The 17,874-nt window shown below is 36.1% G+C and overlaps 1 protein-coding gene across 1 annotated transcript in view; it reads right to left on the bottom strand.

Moving 5' to 3' along the window:
* Positions 1-17,874, bottom strand: part of SON (SON DNA and RNA binding protein) — a 33,075-nt gene that overhangs the window by 3,444 nt on the left and 11,757 nt on the right. Inside the window, 6 exon segments of the mRNA XM_077765493.1 lie at positions 843-990; positions 5,155-5,271; positions 6,380-6,490; positions 13,766-13,954; positions 14,130-14,276; positions 16,206-16,366. Of these exon segments, the coding sequence (XP_077621619.1) occupies positions 843-990; positions 5,155-5,271; positions 6,380-6,490; positions 13,766-13,954; positions 14,130-14,276; positions 16,206-16,366 (873 nt within the window).

The following is a 17,874-nucleotide window of genomic DNA, read 5'->3' on the forward strand; positions in this document are numbered from 1 at the left end:
AGATACTTGAGAGAAAAAAAAACCCTAGAAATAAACACAAGTGTATGTTCCCCATTAAGAGAAAGCAAAACACTGAGATCAAGGGGTCGCCTGGGTGGCTCAATCAGTTAGACGTTCGTTGACTTCGGTTCAGGTCATGATCTCATGGTTCAGGAGTCTGAGCCACGCTTCAGGCTCAGTGCTGACAGCTCAGAGCCTGGCGCCTACTTCACATTCTCCCTATCTCTGCCCCTCCCCAGCTCATACTCCATCTGTCTCTCAAAAATGAATAATGTTAAAAATAAAAATGAAATCTAGTTAAATTTACTTATCCATTTAGCATCTTAACTACAACTGCCTTTTAAAAGCCCAAATTAGTGACTCTATCTATATGTATACAAGCTGCCACAATGGGTTAAACTTTTGTTTCCTAAAAAACAGCTGTATATATGCTCCAGTTAAGCATTAAGGACATCAAAATGTAGGAAGATTATTTTATATATTTAAAAATGGAGCTCCTGGTTGGCTCTGTTGGTACAGCATGTGACTCGATCTCAGTCAGGATCATGAGTTCAAGCCCCATAGTGGGCAAAAACTTACTTTAAAAAAAAATCTAGAAAGGTAATGAAACCCTAAATGTTTTTTTTAAATGTTATTTATTTTGCGGGGGTGAGGGGGTAGAGAGAATCCCAAGCAGGGTCCGCGATGTCCGCACAGAACACAAGGCTTGATCTCCCAAACTGCGAGACCATGACCTGAGCCAAAATCAAGAGTCAGATGCTTAATTGACTGTGCAACCCAGGAGCCCCGAAACCCTAAATATTAAAGGAGGTGTAATAAACATTCCCAGAACAATGTGTTACCTTTTCGGTCTGTCTTAAAATCAACTAGGATAGGTTCTTTATTTCCTTCTTTGTTTTTTCCTAATCCTTCTCCTTCTCTCCAGCCCATTTTTCTCATCAAAACGGCTCCCATTCCTCCAGTTACTGGGGCTGCTCTTAAGAACTGATCCTATCCAAAGAAAGAAAGGTAAAATGTCCCCATTTCACAGTTAGAATTTGACTACAAACGCAGTGTAACTTTAAAAATCTTATTTTAGTTCTAGATCTCTGATATAGCAATTAAATTTTAAGTTTCTATACTTATATACATACTGTAGTGTGGTTGCTAATTATTTTCACGTTAACATAATGGTATTTTGAAAGTCAAATAAGGCAAATAAATGGCAGTTTAAAACAGTGGCCCTCCTGCCCCCCTCCAAAAAAAAAAAAAAAATTAGAACACTCCTGTTTTCGTCCACTATTTAGGTTCACTGGTATCTCTTCTTAGCTTGCAAAATAAAAAGAAGGCAATGTTAAAACAGTCAATAATATTAATTGTCCCAGGTGTACCTAGTTAATGAATAAAGCCCAGAAATCATTTAGAAATAGTTTGGACACTGAAGAAGCATACTGTTAACATCTCAAGTTTTCTTTCCCACTCTACCTTAAAGCAAGTATAATATTTTACTTAGAAAATCCCTATGAAGCAAAAAGACAAATCTTTAAATTCTATTTACACAGTAAGAAATGGACAGTCACATAAAATACCCTGTCATTATACCAAACTGAATCTGAATTCTTTTAAATCCTAGCTTGATGTTAAAAGACTTTTAAAAAACTCCTTAAACGTTTACATACCTAGGCCTCGGTAGCAGCAGTGTTGTGAATAGTAGGGCTGGCACTGACCGGGGCAAGAAGACAGCTACAAGGATTTGGCCCTGAAACAAGTTTCCATACAGAGGGGTGAAAGTTCACAGGTTATTCTGTGAACAGTCATCTCTCTTGAATCCAACCCACTGAACCATAATTTCCATCAAAGCAGCAAACCACTTAATGTCGTAAGATGCACAACTATATACATTAGCATGGTCAACATTTCCACACGTTAAGAAATAAATATGTGATGTCTCTATTTTAAAGGACATCCATGTACACAGAACAGACGAATTCTACTGTTGATCTTTACTGGCCATTTTTCTTTTAATTTATAACATCTCAAAATCATGCTTTACTTCCCCTTGTTCTCAAGTGTTAGATTTATGTTCTCTAGCAAATATATAGCAAAAGCCATTAACTTATCAACAGAGGGAGTCAAAAATTTGGTACCTCTGGAAAGAGTATGCATTAATCATTTCCTGTATTGATAAGTTAATACTAAAATACTAAATTTTGAAAATCTTACTTTTACACAGTATTAAACTGTATAGTCTCATTTTTCCCCCAGCTTTGTAAATTATATGCTCGGGAGAAAACATGCCAATGATGTGTGACTAGACATTAAGTTCACCAAGGTGCTCTGATGGAAGGAGGCAGCTGTGGAGGTAAAAACATACCCCTGGTTCAGTTCCTTATTTGGTGCAGGCCATGCAGTGTTGATGTATAAAGAGAAAAGTTAGCTGATGCTCGGATATCAACTGCCTTGTTGCTACACACCTAAAATGACTTTTACTTACTTCCAGGTTCATCCGCCCCTCTTTTCCAGGCAACACTCCTAAAAAAAAGGGCAACTGTGCAGAGTATAATACAAATCCCCAAATAACCCAGGCTTCCGACTCGGTTTCCATTCTCTACTATCTTCATGTTTCTTTACCCCAGGTGTGTATACAGTTCACCAAAAAGCTGCTTAATCTAATAATAGTAAATAATACCCATCGGGTCATGTCCAAATCATTTAATTCCAGAAAATAAAGGTTCATAACCACTTAAAAATGTCTTACTGACAAATAATAATAATGGTAAAACTCCCATTCTTTTTCATCTAAGAATATACTGCAACAGACTAAAAATGAGTATGGAGTATGCAGGCATTCTACGTGCTTTTTAACGTAAAAAGAGGGTGTTGGCTAGAGCAAGGGAAGAAAAGCTAAATGACCACTGAAAGTTTTCTAAACACAACAAAGAGACTGTTTTGTGATATCTGACAGTGAAGATAAATGATAAATTTTCAGCTGTCTAATGACTTTTCCACGTTTTTATAAATGTCCATTCCTTTCTTGATATTGTAACAAATATTCTTCTGTAAACATAGAAGTAGGTGTTTTCCTGAAAGCATTGCTTTATTATTTCAAAACTTTGATGAACGCATCTCATAATTTATCAAAATGACTTACATGTACATTTAAAATGATGTGAATTATTTAAAATCTGTCAACTGCCTACATGACTGGGAATCAAAAACTTAAGGGAAAGTTTCCAAGGAACCAATTTTAATCAGTAGGAGATTCATTTTTGCAAGCTTTGTTAACATGATTTTTAGAACTATGTAAGTATTATGGATCAGCATTTCATTAAATGAAGACCAAAATTTTACAGTGGAATCACATTCAGAAGTTTCTACCTAGTAATGTACAGGACTATTTAATTTTTATTTGCCTAAACACCCACGGAAGCTTCAAGTCTAACTTCCTGAACTACTGAGACTCGAGCTTCAAGATTTAATAGTATTAAAGAATTAAAACTACTGAAATAGGTGTATATATTTATTATAATTCTTCCCAATGAGATGAAAGCCATCTTCAAACACTATACAAATCACTCTACTTTTAATACTGTAATTAGCCCAAAATGAACTCAAGATTAAAAATACTCTTGGTGGATTTTCCTTTTTTTCCCCAACACCGAGCCATAGTAAACTACATAAAAGTTGTAAATTTTTAATGAATCTGGCCATATACTCACTAAGCACGTATTAGTGTACCTAAATGTACCAAAAATGGCAGGTAAACTGAGGATATATCATGTTTTATATTAATTTGTTAATAAGAGGATCATCAGAGATAATGCTATAAAAACTTAAATGTTAGAGGAGATTAAAAGATCCGAAGCAACCAAAATCTCATTTTGCCGAAATTCAGCTCATTCCCTTTCAACCATAGCAATTCTCCATAGGTGTCCATCACATTATTAATTACCACCCTGTGAAGCAGTAACAAGGACTTGTCTTCTCATGACACTTGGGAAACTGAAATTCCAAGTAATTACTTGCCCATCATCACAAAAGCAGGCAGGAGTACAGCGGGATAAAGAAACCTTCCCAATCCTTAGACCACGCAGCCTCCCCGTGTCACTGCCATGCTGCCAGTACTCCTGAAACAAATGTCCCATCACCCATCCAACCAAGCCACGCCCCTTCACCAGAAGGCATTTCTTTAGAAAGCCCTTCTTAAGCACCTAAGACTCCCCCAACACTGAGGCAGCCGTAGGTGGAGTTCACAGTCTCACTGCAGGAATCTGAAACCAGGAGCACCTACATCTTCACAGCACGAGGCGTCCGTCCTCTCCCTTGAATTTAGGTCTTACATATCCTGTTTTGTCAGGAGATCAGTGGTTCTCAAATTGAGCCTGTGGATCACCAGAGGCCTCCAGGGCCTACATGGTGGTCCACAGAGAGCAGTCTCCATCCCCACTCCGCCCCCTTCACCACCCCTTCAGCACTGCCCGCCACCCCCCACCCGCACAGTCCAGCCATCCGCCCCAGCCTTCCAGTCCCAAGGCAAGATCACCACATGCAATGCTAATACTGGGGCCTCCCAACCAACTTGCTTATGACCGGCAACTGACAGCCACAGGGATCGGGGCTGGAGATCACCAGAGGGGTGAGAAATAAGGGCCAAGAGAGCTTACAAGAGGGCACAGGCACTAAAGAAGGGGAAAGGACAGAGGAACAGAGAAATGAAAGTCTGGGTGGTAAGAGGGCTCTTGGGGGCAGTGATCCACCAAAAATAAACCTGTAATAAAGTATCCCATGAGGAGAAAAAATTTGAGAACCACTGCTTTGAAATCATTAGATTAGTAGTCCAACAGCAACTGTGGAACATTCTGAACAGCACCTGAGATACACTGTTAGCACTCAAAACACGGTTTTAAAAAAACCACCCCCAAAAAGACCAGCAGCAACAATAACAAATAACTTCAGGATATCAACGGAGTGGCTCCTGAGCCGTATTTATACATTTGCCATTGTCTCATGAATCAGGTCCATCTTCAGTGTCCATCCTAGAGTATGCACACATAGCAAATTTACTCATGAACTTCGGTTAAAGTCACTGGCCTCTTGGAGCATTTTTAATAAGACATTTTCTAAAAAATCTTAACTTTGTACGTGGACACTTTTGTACGTGCGTATGTTGTGTACCTTTTTAATCCAGGCTTGGGCACCAGTATTAGCCAACTGTTCCTGTGTCAGAACCTGTACTCCTGTGCTTCCGGTGAACTGTCCGGGAATGGAGTTCAGCTGAGCCCAGGCATCAATCTGAAGAAAAAAAAAAGACGCCTCAATTAACTAAATAAAATTACTTGTCTAGTCAAAAATGCCACTGGTTTATTTCACTAAATGAAATGGTTTTATTTAGTTCTTGAATAGTCTACATAAGACTTAAATATTCAACTTTTAAAACAATTTGATGAATTTGTATGTATTAAAAATATTTTCTTAAAAGAAGCACTTTCATAACAGTCAGTGGATCCCATTAATAATAAGATTTGAGATGTACCTCTAACAATTAAAAGCATTAACTATAATACTCATTCTCCAAAATAGCACATGGATACATGAATGTAGGAAAGAGCTTTATACAGCACAGGATCCCTGCCCTCTGCTTATGTACCTCATGGATATGCAATCTAATAAATGTTATGATCACCTGAATTTTTTAATTAATTACATTCTTTGTTGTATTAGAAATCCAGAATTCAAGAGGCATGCTTAAGGAGCTTTCTTTAAAAACTGATCACCATGTTTCTTTACAAACAATCACCAGCATTTATTGTGATGGTTAAAAAATAAGTTGTCAGTCCTTCAAAGTATATTTACTAAACGCTGGTATTGTCAGGTAGTGTATTTACCTGTCTGAACATGTATTTGTTGTTTCTATATAGATCTACCATGGGAATGTAGAAGAAAATGGAAAAGCTGTCCACTGTTAAAGTATAGACTCTGGACTCAGACTGCCTAATCACTTTTTTTTAATTCCAATGCAGTTAATGTACAGGTTAACTAACCACTCGTTACTCAGTTTCCTCAGCTGGAAAATGTGAAATCGTAATAGTACCTATATCTCACAGAGCTAAAATGGGCACATAGGTACTTTTATACACCAGATTACAAACTCTGTAAGAGTGGGGCATTTTCTTCTATTTTAACTCTCTTTAACATTAGTTCTTGCCACACAGTATACAGTAAACAGTGACTGAATGACTATGTCCCAAATCACTTTCATTTAAAATAAGCTACTTAAAATGAATTACTTATTTCCTTTAATTTTTAAGGACCTACATTTCAACAGCACGCCACAGACTTTATGACACAACCATCTAATCAGTTAAATTTTCACTTAGCAGACATTAAAACTGCTACATACCCTTTCCTGAGCTCGATTTAACATGCTCATGGCTTCAAGGTCAAATGCATTCTCACTGAGTCTTTTCTGAGCAAGTGCCCGCTCACTCATTGCTGTAGAGATGTCCACAGGCTAAGAAAGAAAACATAGATAATTATCTCAAATTATGATAGACCCCCTAAATTCTAAAAAGTGCTCCTATCTTTAGTTGCTACATATCAAAAATGAGATAGTCATCTTACATATTAATAATCTTATAAAGTATAGAAAAGATGCCAAAATGTAAAGGAACCTTGGAAAGCAGATGATGAATTTAAGGTAAGTTACAAAGTATCAGAGGCAGCAGCTGAACTCAACCCAACATCTGAACTTCAAATTTCCTATTTTCTACTGTATCAAATTACTATCACCGAAAACTGCACAAAGAACTTAAAACTCTCTAGCCTTCACTTACAAAAGTCATATACTAAAAACTGATAATTTCTGAACTGTTTGGAACTATTAATCTTATATTCATTAGCAGTTTTCATTTTACCCTATTTCTTTTTAGCATAATGTTCAGAAGCAAAAAGGGTCTTAGGTAAGCAAGCAGAAAACCACTATCAGGTCAGTTGATCTTTTACTCATGTGTACCTCTTTTCACCTTCTTGCAGTTGCTGAGAGATACAGTTTGGTCTTAAGAACGCCATTTCTTCAAAGAATATATTTACTATATACATAAACGACTCCTTTGTTTTCAGTTTATATATATTTATGACCCAAACTGAAAGAGAGCTCTGTGAGGTACATAACGACATGAACCAACACATTTAAAATGTATGTCTAAAGTGACTTAGGTCCTCCTTTTCAGCTCATAACCCACCTGTAAAAACTTTACGCTAAGCAGAGGTGACTTTATGGTTTAACTTTTTAAAATGTTTCATAATCTCCAGAAATATTCTTAAAGAACAAATCCTCAATTTATCAGGTTTGTGGAAGACTCAACCATAAAAGGAAAAACACATCAAGTAAGTATTTGATGTTCTTTGCTCTGATGTTAAGAGTTCATGTTGATTTGTATCAACTCACCCATTCTTATTACTTATTTTTCTTTGAACACAACCCATTAGTATTTTCTTGTGATTTCACCCAAGAAAATTCATTTTTGGAAAATGGCATGAAAAGTTCTTATATTCATATGCAAAGAATGATTAGAGGTACTGCATGGATAGGACAAATAAAAGGAAGTAAGATAAATCAACAGCTAAGGATTTTTCTTAAAGCTAAAGGCTACCTGTAATTTAACTATGTACTGCATATGAAATGCTTCTTGTAAAATAAAGAACTAAATAGAAGAGAAGGGTGTATGACTATAAGAGAATAATTCTGCCTCATGCAGAAGTATTACCAGTCTTCCTTTTTCTACCTTCAGAATCCCTTATTCTTCCATCATTATCTTGCTAAATCACCTCATAATATTCCTCCAGCAAAATTACATTTTTTTCTTCCACATAGATTCTTATGTATTGCCTTCTTAAAACGAAAGCAAAACTAAATTCATTCTGTAATAGCCTAACAGACTATTTATAGATCCCATTAAGGATCTTAACAGTCAATGTAGTAAATTATCCCCACTAATTAGAATATGTCCAGGGCCTATAAAAAAACATAATCTAAGCAGTCACAAACACTAAAAAACTAAGGGTCTTCACTTTTCACTTTTAAGATAATTCTGATCATCTTCTGGGACTTTAAATAAATGGGAACCCAAATATCTCAGGCCAAAATTTACATTCCTTTGGCCTACCTTACATGTTTCCTAAAACTGTCAGATAGGATTATCTATGTAATTTGAAAGCCCAGCAATTATATCTGTTCATTAACCTTGTCCAAATTACTTTGAGTAGCATTCTATGAATCTTTGAGGATGTTTAGGTATAAATAATAGGCTTTTATTCTAAAAAGTCTAAGCTTAGAGGAGATAATGTGGAAAATCGATCTACCAACCACTCCAAGCCCTGATCCCCAATTTCCAGCTATCAATTTAGCCATGAAAATGTAAAGATGGCTCTGAATGCTTCCAACTTTTCTAGAATAAAATTCTTCCCAATTAGGAAACAAATGAATACACACCTATCTATGAATCCCTCCTTCTGATGACACATCTTCATATATTTTTTAAGTCCTTAAGCAGATAACCTAAATGCCTCATCATTTATCCCCAGGATGAAACTTCATTCAAATCTCAGTAACATTTTGTTAAATTCACATCTCACTCTGAAAAAAATTTTAATATAGCATCCTTGATGTTTAAAATAAATTTATTTCAAAATAAATAAACAAAATAAATTTATTTCATATAAAATTACTAGTTATTTTCCTGAATAACAACTTCACTCAACAGGCTTACCAAGAGAGCTCCAACTCCATGTCAAACCTTATAACCAGATACTAATCTTACTATTAATTTTATATTTAGTTTTAAGTGTGAAAAACATACTCAAAATAAAATGAACCAGGATTATCTTAATCTCTTAAGGATCCTCAAAAGTTTGAAACAAAAAGCATGTTTCCAGGTTTTCAAGGTAATTCAAGATATGCAATAATGCATAAAAAGGCAAATATAACCCTGAAAGCATTAATATTCAAGGACTAGACCAAATGTTACATATCAGTAGTAAAACTCGTAAAATATCGTAACATCCATTAGAACACTGATCAATAGTATTTTCTACAGTGACGGCTAATGAGCACTTAAAATGTGGCAAGTGCAATTAAGGAACTGATTTTTCAGTAGCTACTGACTACTGCATTGGACTATATGGTTATGTGTATATATCAACAGTATATAGTAGAGCATACTGTGTGGTAGAGCTTCAGAGCCCTAACCATCTTTCAATGTTGCTTAGAAAAATAAATTATGTTTAAGGTACCAAAATGATGTTAAAAAGCCCTTCTTAAAACTAGGAGGAAAAAAATCTTAAATTTCAGAGTACTATTATTAAGTTGTCATCAACAAGCCCTTTGTTTCCACTGTTATCTAATGTAAAGTCTAATTATAATACTATAATTCTAATAACTTGGGGAAAATGTTTATTTTCCTTTTCCCTAGGACTTGTTCTAAAAACTGAAATCTGCACAAGAGTATCCAATTCCAGTTCTTGTATTATTAAAAACCTGTCCACTTTATTTCTTTTCTCTACTAGAGCAACACAGGTCACTTCTTCTGTAATCCAAAAGTGTCAGGAATAATGAAATAATGTAATATGCATTTCACAGCCTAAGTTATAATCATGTCTTTTCTGTATCTTCCTCATTTAAAACCCTTCCAAGTCAACTTACTTCCCCCTTTTGTTAACCCAGTTGTTTACATAAACATAACAAATATCTTAGGAGTATTCCTTAGAAAGTCAATTAAAGGGTATTAAAAGGCTGAAGAGATTTATTAGGATGGAGTCAGATAAGGAAAATTAAGCCCTATAATATGAATTATATTACTCTCTACCTGAATAATTACAGGTATCTTAAAACTGACACTATAGGGGCACCTGGGTGGCTCAGTTGGTAAAGAGTCTGACTTCGGCTCAGGTCATGATCTCACAGTTCATGGGTACAAGCTTTGGGCTGACAGCTCAGAGCCTGGAGCCTGTTTCAGATTCTGTGTCTCCCTCTCTCTCTGCCCCTTCCCCGCTCACTCTGTCTCTCAAAAATAAATGTTAAAAAAAATTTTTTTAAAAACCTGACAGTATAAAAGGAAAACTCTTAAATTAAAAAAAGTTTACAAAAAGTATCTGAATTGTATATAAAATAGGACCTTAAAATACTTAGCAAACATAAATTATAGAGAGGTTCATATAGAAAGGAAAAAGACAACTATAAAAACAAAAGCCACTCGAAATACAGAATACCGCCGTTGTCACGGGTTTGATTTTAAAACGTGAATTACAAACTTTTTATTACATCATATAGAATTCTCTAGTATAACTCCTACACATTTAATCTAAATAAACTAGATATGAAAAACAGATAACCTACTAAATTGTTCAAAGAAATTCAATGTTAATCACCCAGGAGAATCTAAGGAAAAAAGAATGAATAACAAGGCTGTATTGAACCATTCTAGCACTGCCAGGATCCATGTGTTTAATTTTCAATTAAAATTTACATCTTATCCCAAGAACTTGGCTTTCCTCAAGTATAAATTTGGAACTTCTATACTTGAGAGAACTGGAGCTCCACTGGGAAGCAGAAATATTTTCTAATAAAACAAACCAAGCAATTGAGACAAAAATCATCTTAACATGTAAGCAATTACTAGACCTTAATGGAGAGCTACCTCTGGACCTCTGAAAATTTATGATTAATAGTAAACCCAAGGAAATTTTATGTCAAAGATTACATTTAAATCTTCTATCCAATAAGCCTCTAACTTTACTACCAAGAACTAATGCCCCCAAGGACAATTTTTTAAATATTAGTTTTGCACCATTTTTGATTTCACTGTTTAAGTCAAATTCACACAAATATGGTCAAAGTTCTGTAGTCACTCCTTACTGAGGATGGTGCTGGCTGGCTTCTGGGTAGGAAGACGATGCTATGGCAGTAAGGCACAGTCTGATGAGCTGATATTCCATAAGATACGGATTTATGTTGATCCATCCACATCTATCCACTCATGTTTATGTCAGAGAGCACTCATGTGCAAGACAATTGGTGGGGTTAAGGATTACAGCAAAGCTGAAATCAAATCTGTGGTCTTTGCCTAAATGTTTTATGCTCAAGACTAAAAAAACCACAAACTCCACTTATATTTATTAAAATAAAAAAGACTGACAGGTTAAAAAAAACAAATACTAATCAGTTAAAACAATGACAATTTGAAAGAACTTTCCTTTTACTCTATAAAAACCTTTATTTCAACCCCAGAGAGAAATCAAAAGGGTCAACACTCCCATAAAATGTCACCAATAGTATTCCACAAACACTGGTATGTAAAACATAATCTTACAAATACATGTATTTGCAAGATACAGCTAAATAATTAGGACTAAACATTTTATACTGTGACCATTTCCTCTGGGTGATTACTATTATAGTTAGGTAAAAATACAGAGACCTGAAAGCAAAACAAAACCATACTTTTTCTCTTCTAAAATTTTGATTGTTTTTGCTTAAAATTAACTTGTATATTTTTTGAGTCTGATCTAAGAAACTAGCCTAAAGAGTTCTGGTATTAAAGAGTTGTATATATCCTCCCACAGAAGAAATCCGTTTCATTTATTTAGCCTTCCGACCTTTCTCTTCTGCTTTAATGAAAGACTGCTTAATACAAATTTGAATACCCAGCTTCCCCCCCCCACCCCAGGATTTCCCCCCAACTTTTAATTAAAATCTGACAACTACCTTTGATGACAGATAAGGCTAAGGCACCACAGGGACAGTGTTAAAACTGAAAATGGTGGAGTACTGAATTTCAGAGGTGTGTGTGTGTGTGTGTGTGTGTGCGCGCGTGTGTGTGTGTGTGTACACAGACACACACACACACATATATATAAAGTCTCTAAAAAGAAACAGTCATCAGGATTCACTAAGCACTTCCCACATGTTCGACTGCCGTTAAAATACTTATGATCACTTCCCAGGATTATCCCTTGGATCTTTTCAATATTTATGTGGCTTTACTCGGCTGAAAAATATTTCTGACATAAATAATCGCCCTAATAGAGTTTTACCCAACTCTTTTAGATGCTTAATCTGCAAATTACTAAGCATATGTATCAGAATTTCTAAATCTGTTCAGTCCTCTTATCATGATTTATATTTAGCAACTACAAGATTTAAGTCAATTGCAAATGTCAGTTAACTTTTCCCTCTTGAGATGTGCAGGTAGCCTAATCTGGAGATTAGCAATTGGGCTTACTCAACTGATTTTACTAAAATATTGTCCAAATCAGCTAGCTCTTCCTTACTGATGCGAGTATAACTTGCTTCAACTACTGAATATAGACCATCACTGGTGACCATAAGTTGCACTGGTTAACTATTGTGTCCAGCTTCACTGTATAGAACGTGCTCTCTCTTAAAATTCCAATCAAAAGAATACAGTGAAAATGTCACCTGTGAATAGCTCAGGGGAGAAAAAAATACTATCAAAAGATTTCTGATTTGGGTTCTGTTCACTTTCTGATTTTATAAACAACAGGATTTATTTATCTGTAATAATGAAGGTGTTTAGTGGAAGATATGGCCAAAAAAAGGAACCTGAGGTGGAGAGAACAGGTCTCTCTGACCTACGTATCCCAGAACTGCAAGAAAAGAAGTGGGGAAGAAGTCCCACATTTTAAGGGTATCAGATTATCTAGTCCAGTCCTTGGACAAATGTCTGGGCTTTGGAACCAAGGGCAAGCGGTGATAACTAGTCTATAGTATCATTTAAAACTCCCACCCCCCCTAGTAAGTCTCCACCCTCCCAGATCCCCCAAGCGTGATTTTGCACAACAAGTTAAATAAAAGTAAACTGTTTATTAAAAGATACAGCAAAGGTACAGATACAGAGATACATACAAAGATACAGATATATATATATATTTACATATATATACAGTCTTGCTGTTTTCATGTGCACTATATTTAGCAGCACATTATTTAATCAGGCAGCATTTTAATGGGGTTGTTTTGACACTTGGCGTTATTACTGCGTCATTTTGACAAGATACAACTATAGCCTCATGGCAATTTCAAGGTGTCAATTCCACTTCTCCAACTTTTAATAGTAGCAAAGAGGGGAAGGAGAAGGGAAATGGAGTACCAAGGCTGAGCATTAGGTTAAACACAAGAATTCCAAAGGGCCAAGGTAGCATGGGGAAGGGAAAATAATTAAAATTAAAGGCTATCTGACAAACAACCCAAAGAGATAGTAAGAAACCATTATTTAAGGGCAATGGGCTAAGTTACGTATTCAAGATGCCCACACATCAGCCTACAGTGACCTTTTCCAATCCAGTTCTTGTGTTGAACCTGAGGATCTGCCTCTCTCTACTCAATCCCTCCACCCAGTAAATTTGCTACCACCAAAATCTAGAGCTATAGAGCCTCGAAGCAAAACGGGAAGCTAAATAGTTGTACCTTGGGCTACCTTCCCATAAGTGCAAGGAGGGCCCAATGTTGGGTAGGGATGTGATAACACTGTTCTCTGCAATTCGATGCTTTTCACTTTGTGGCTTGGTTCCACAAAGTGAATTGCATCGAGTTACTGTCAAATGAGAAGCTGCGGGTTGTTTCATCTGTCGTCTAACCCGGCCCTGCCGTTTAACCCGGCCCTAAGAAGAGTGAAACAGAAGCCAAATCAGATATAAAGTAACAATAAAATGGGAGATTCAGGTATTAAAAACAAAAAACAAAAAAAACCACAATATTCCTCTTACTTACCTCAGAAGGCAAATTGCTGCTGAAAACATTATCATCATCTTTGTTCTCTTCACCATTTTTCTCTACAGGAACCCACTCTCCATAAACACTATCTGCTTCTTTTTTTCGATGTTGAGATCCAGATGACACAGGAAACTCTTTTGTTAATGTTACCTGGCTTTTTGGTGGAGTTGGTTTTGCTGCAGCAATCTAAAAAATAATGTATTTCCTTAATTAAATCTCAACAGATGTTTCAACATAATCTGAAAATAATTGTTCACAGTTTCTTATAGTATTTAATAAAAAATTAAAACAATTATATTCCATTTGTTTTATTTAAACAGTCCCTATGCTATTTCATCAAACCATAAACACTAATACTCACATTCAGATTGAAAAAAATGGGTTTGGGTTCACTGAGTTTAAAGGGATGATGATAAAAAGGAGGTTCTTCTTCCTCTTCATCCGATACATGAGGCTTATTCACTATTACATCATCATCTTCTTTACTCTGTGCGATTTGTTTGCATTTCTTAAAAAATAAAAACAAAAGATAAATCTTACACTTTATGTGGAACATGTAGTTTTCTTAAAAAATCAAAACCACATAAAATCAATTTTCAGAAATAAAACAAGATTAACAATAGGTTGCAAATAAGTAGCTCAGCTTATCAGCTATTATTTAAACACACTCTAGCTGTTCAGTCAGTCAACAACATTTATTGAGCACCTACTATGTGCAGAGCACTGTACTGGGCACTGTCCAGGGAATACAAAAAAAAAAAAAAGTAGAAGACATGGTCCCTGCTCCCAAGGAGCTTACAATCTAGTTCAAGAAACAGAATTACATACACATGAAATAATTGAGGAACGCTTTTACAGAGCAACACAATTAACAAGTGCAAAATGATATTATACAAACGGAGTACATAAGTGCTGAAAGAATAAAAGCTTAAGAGAAAACAGAATCAGGCAGAATTTGATAACCAAGGGCTATTCCTTGAAGAGTTCTAAGCCATATTTTCATAGTTAAGAACAAGGATTGGCAGGGAAAAAAAAAAAAAGAGAATCATCCTAGTTAGATGGTGGTAAAAAGGTGAGAAACTTTAGAAGGAACAAGAGGGCTGAAAATGAGGCTTAAAAACATACAGGAAAACACTAAGTGTTCACAGCGTTTTAGATAAGGAGCTTAGATTTGATGAGCAAGTAATAGAAGCCTTCACTAAGTCCTTAAATTAAAAAAAAAAGTTGTAATTCATACTGCAGTAAATCTAAGTGAGGAAACAGATTAAAAACTATATGAACTCTCAAATGCATGGCAAAATAAAAACTTTGAAACATGTACAGTTGGGCTAGATAGTAATGTATCTCTCCATAAATGTGTTCTAGGTTGAGTCTCTAAAGGAACAAAACTCAAGAATGGAAAATAAGGCATGACGGAGAGGGTGTTAATTGATGAGGTCTGACACACAAAGCAAAGTCAATTCCTTCCTGAGAAGCTAAGGAATAGACTCCATTACCTGGCTTTATAAAAAGGTCAGAGTAAATTGGGTGGACTTGTCTATACAAGCAGTAGAATTTGTCACATCCATTATCAATTGAAAATGTTACAATAGGATAAAAAGCTCAATTGGCCAAAAAACACACAGTATACCAAGCCTGTAACCAAGGGGAACAGAATATATTAACAGTGGCAGGCTGGCATAAGGCTAGCCAATAACAAGTTTCAATATATGAAACAGTGTGATATTTCTGGATCCTAGCAGCAGTATTTCAGCATCCTCCCAAAAAAAAAAAAAACAATAAAAATAATAATATTAACAAAACAAAGCCAAAAAAAAGCCTCAATTGAAAAGATCAAATTCTTAAAAACAAAAGTAAGTGTGTCTAAAATATATGTTACTGCCAAAACCCGAACCGCAGGAAGAACTGATAATGGCCGGCCATTATCACCAATGGCTGGTACCAAACAGCCAAAACCCGAAATGTTGATGCGTAAGAAGTTCCTTTCAGGCAATGGCCAGCTATTCTCATTAATTTCCAAGCTCCGGTGGCAAAAGATCATTTCTGAAGATTGTCTGTGTCTTTGCGTATATGCAGTACACTCGTGGCGATCAGTGAACACGTCGTGAATGGAAACGAAACTGTAGGCGAGCTTCTGCGTGTTGCTCACTCAACACCTCCTCCATTCAAACGAACCGTCCCACTCCTCAGTCAGTTTGGCTTCTAAAACTGGAAAGCAAAAGTAATGGGAAGTAACTTTTAGCTAGCGGAGCTTAGCCATCCCGGATAATGGCCTGCTAAACAGAGCTTCTGCCGCTGCCACATCTGTATTTCGGGTTTTGGCCACTCGGTGCCAGCCATTATCAGTTCAGCCCACAATTCGGGTTTTGGCACGCTCCAGAGTCAACATCACTGAAATAATCCATTTAAGAATGTAAACAAATTCTGTCTAGCTTACCTCAGTTAGTTCTTCTATGGTAGCTCCTCCTGACTTTTTAGCAACTTTCTCTTCTATTGTAGGTGGAGGTGCAGGCTTTAGGTTTGGCGGTAAAGGAACACCAGCCTTAGCACACATGGCAGCTGCATTAGCTTTGGCTATTTCAAGTAATTGAGCCTTATCTGGAAGAGGAAAAATATAAGCAGTTTTCCTATACAACTAAATACATTTTATCTAAAATCTTATATACTAACAAAATTAAAGGCACCGATTTTCTGCCCTAACATATAGCTCTGATCAAACCACTCTTCAGGTCAGTTTTTAAGCAAATGCCCCTATTAATTCCACATTTGCCTTCCCATCCAAACACTATACAAAATAGCTAAATTTCTATATAGAACCCTGCACTCTCACACACGGAACCCTGTCACTCTCACACACACCTGCACAGCCCTCTTTGTTTACTGAAAGTATCATGCCCTTACAATTACTTTCCTTCTGACGTTTTAAAATCATTCTTTAAGCCCAAGTTCAAGTGCCACCTCTTCTAACAAGCCAGAATTTAAAACTCCTCTCTAGTGTGCTCCCAAGTGCCTTAACCATACAGGTAGTCATCACCTTATGCTCTTTTTGGCAAGTTACTATTTGGTAAATGAGACATACATGCATTTTATCCACATCTCCTCTACTGAACCAAAAAGAACTCAGAGCGCCTGGGTAACTCAGCTGGTTAAGTGTCCACCTCTGGATTCTGGCTCAGGTCATGATCTCAACATCATGGGATTGAGCCCAGTGTCAGGCTCTGTGCTGACCACAGAGCCTGCTTGAGATTCTCTCTCCCCCTTTGCCCCTCTCTCCCACTTGTGCACACTCGGTCTCTCTAAAAATAAATTTTAAAAAAACAACTCAACTTTTGAACTGAATAAATTCTCCCTTAATGCTCTGTGAGGGTCTTTTTCTTTAGACAACCCTGACCTGGAAATGTTCAATCTACTAAAATAATGATAAATTATCCATTATTGCAAGTAGTCATGCACTATCCATCCACTTTTAATCATCCCTGCACACCTCTGAAGTCAAGGGGAACTACAGCACTTTATTTTAAAAGGCAGATTATTAAAATACTAAAATCATTTTAACAAACTTAACTTTATTTTGCTGGTATCACCCACCCAGATAAGAAATAACTCCCCACCAACAAAATCCCCTTATTCACTTTCTTTACCCATCATACCAATCAGAATTACCTTTGCACACATTTAACAGCCCTGTGTTGCCATTTTCAAACATGTAACTTATTTTTAAAAAACACACTGTAATTTTAGGCTTGCGTGCAAGGATCTATGTTCGTATACAATAATAAAACAAGCTCAGCATATACTAGCCTTATCTTTAACTAGACTTCTACTTTCCATTTGGTTATGAGAAACAGTTCAAGCAAACTAAAACATTCAAGTATGGTTTGTACCTTGATTCTAATATACTTCAAAACAGGTCTTTTCAACTCTAACTACAAATTTACTTATCCCTACATTTTCTAAAACCCATAATCTAATTACAGTTGGCCCTTGAACAAGAGGTGTTAAAGGCACTGACACCCTTGTAGTTGAAAATGACATAGAACTTTTGACTCCCCAAAAACTTTACTGAGAGTATACTGTTGACTAGAAGCCTTACTGATAACATAAAC

Source organism: Crocuta crocuta, unplaced genomic scaffold (assembly GCF_008692635.1).
Source record: "Crocuta crocuta isolate KB4526 unplaced genomic scaffold, BGI_CrCroc_1.0 scaffold84, whole genome shotgun sequence".
In the NCBI taxonomy this organism is placed as follows: Eukaryota; Metazoa; Chordata; class Mammalia; order Carnivora; family Hyaenidae; genus Crocuta; species Crocuta crocuta.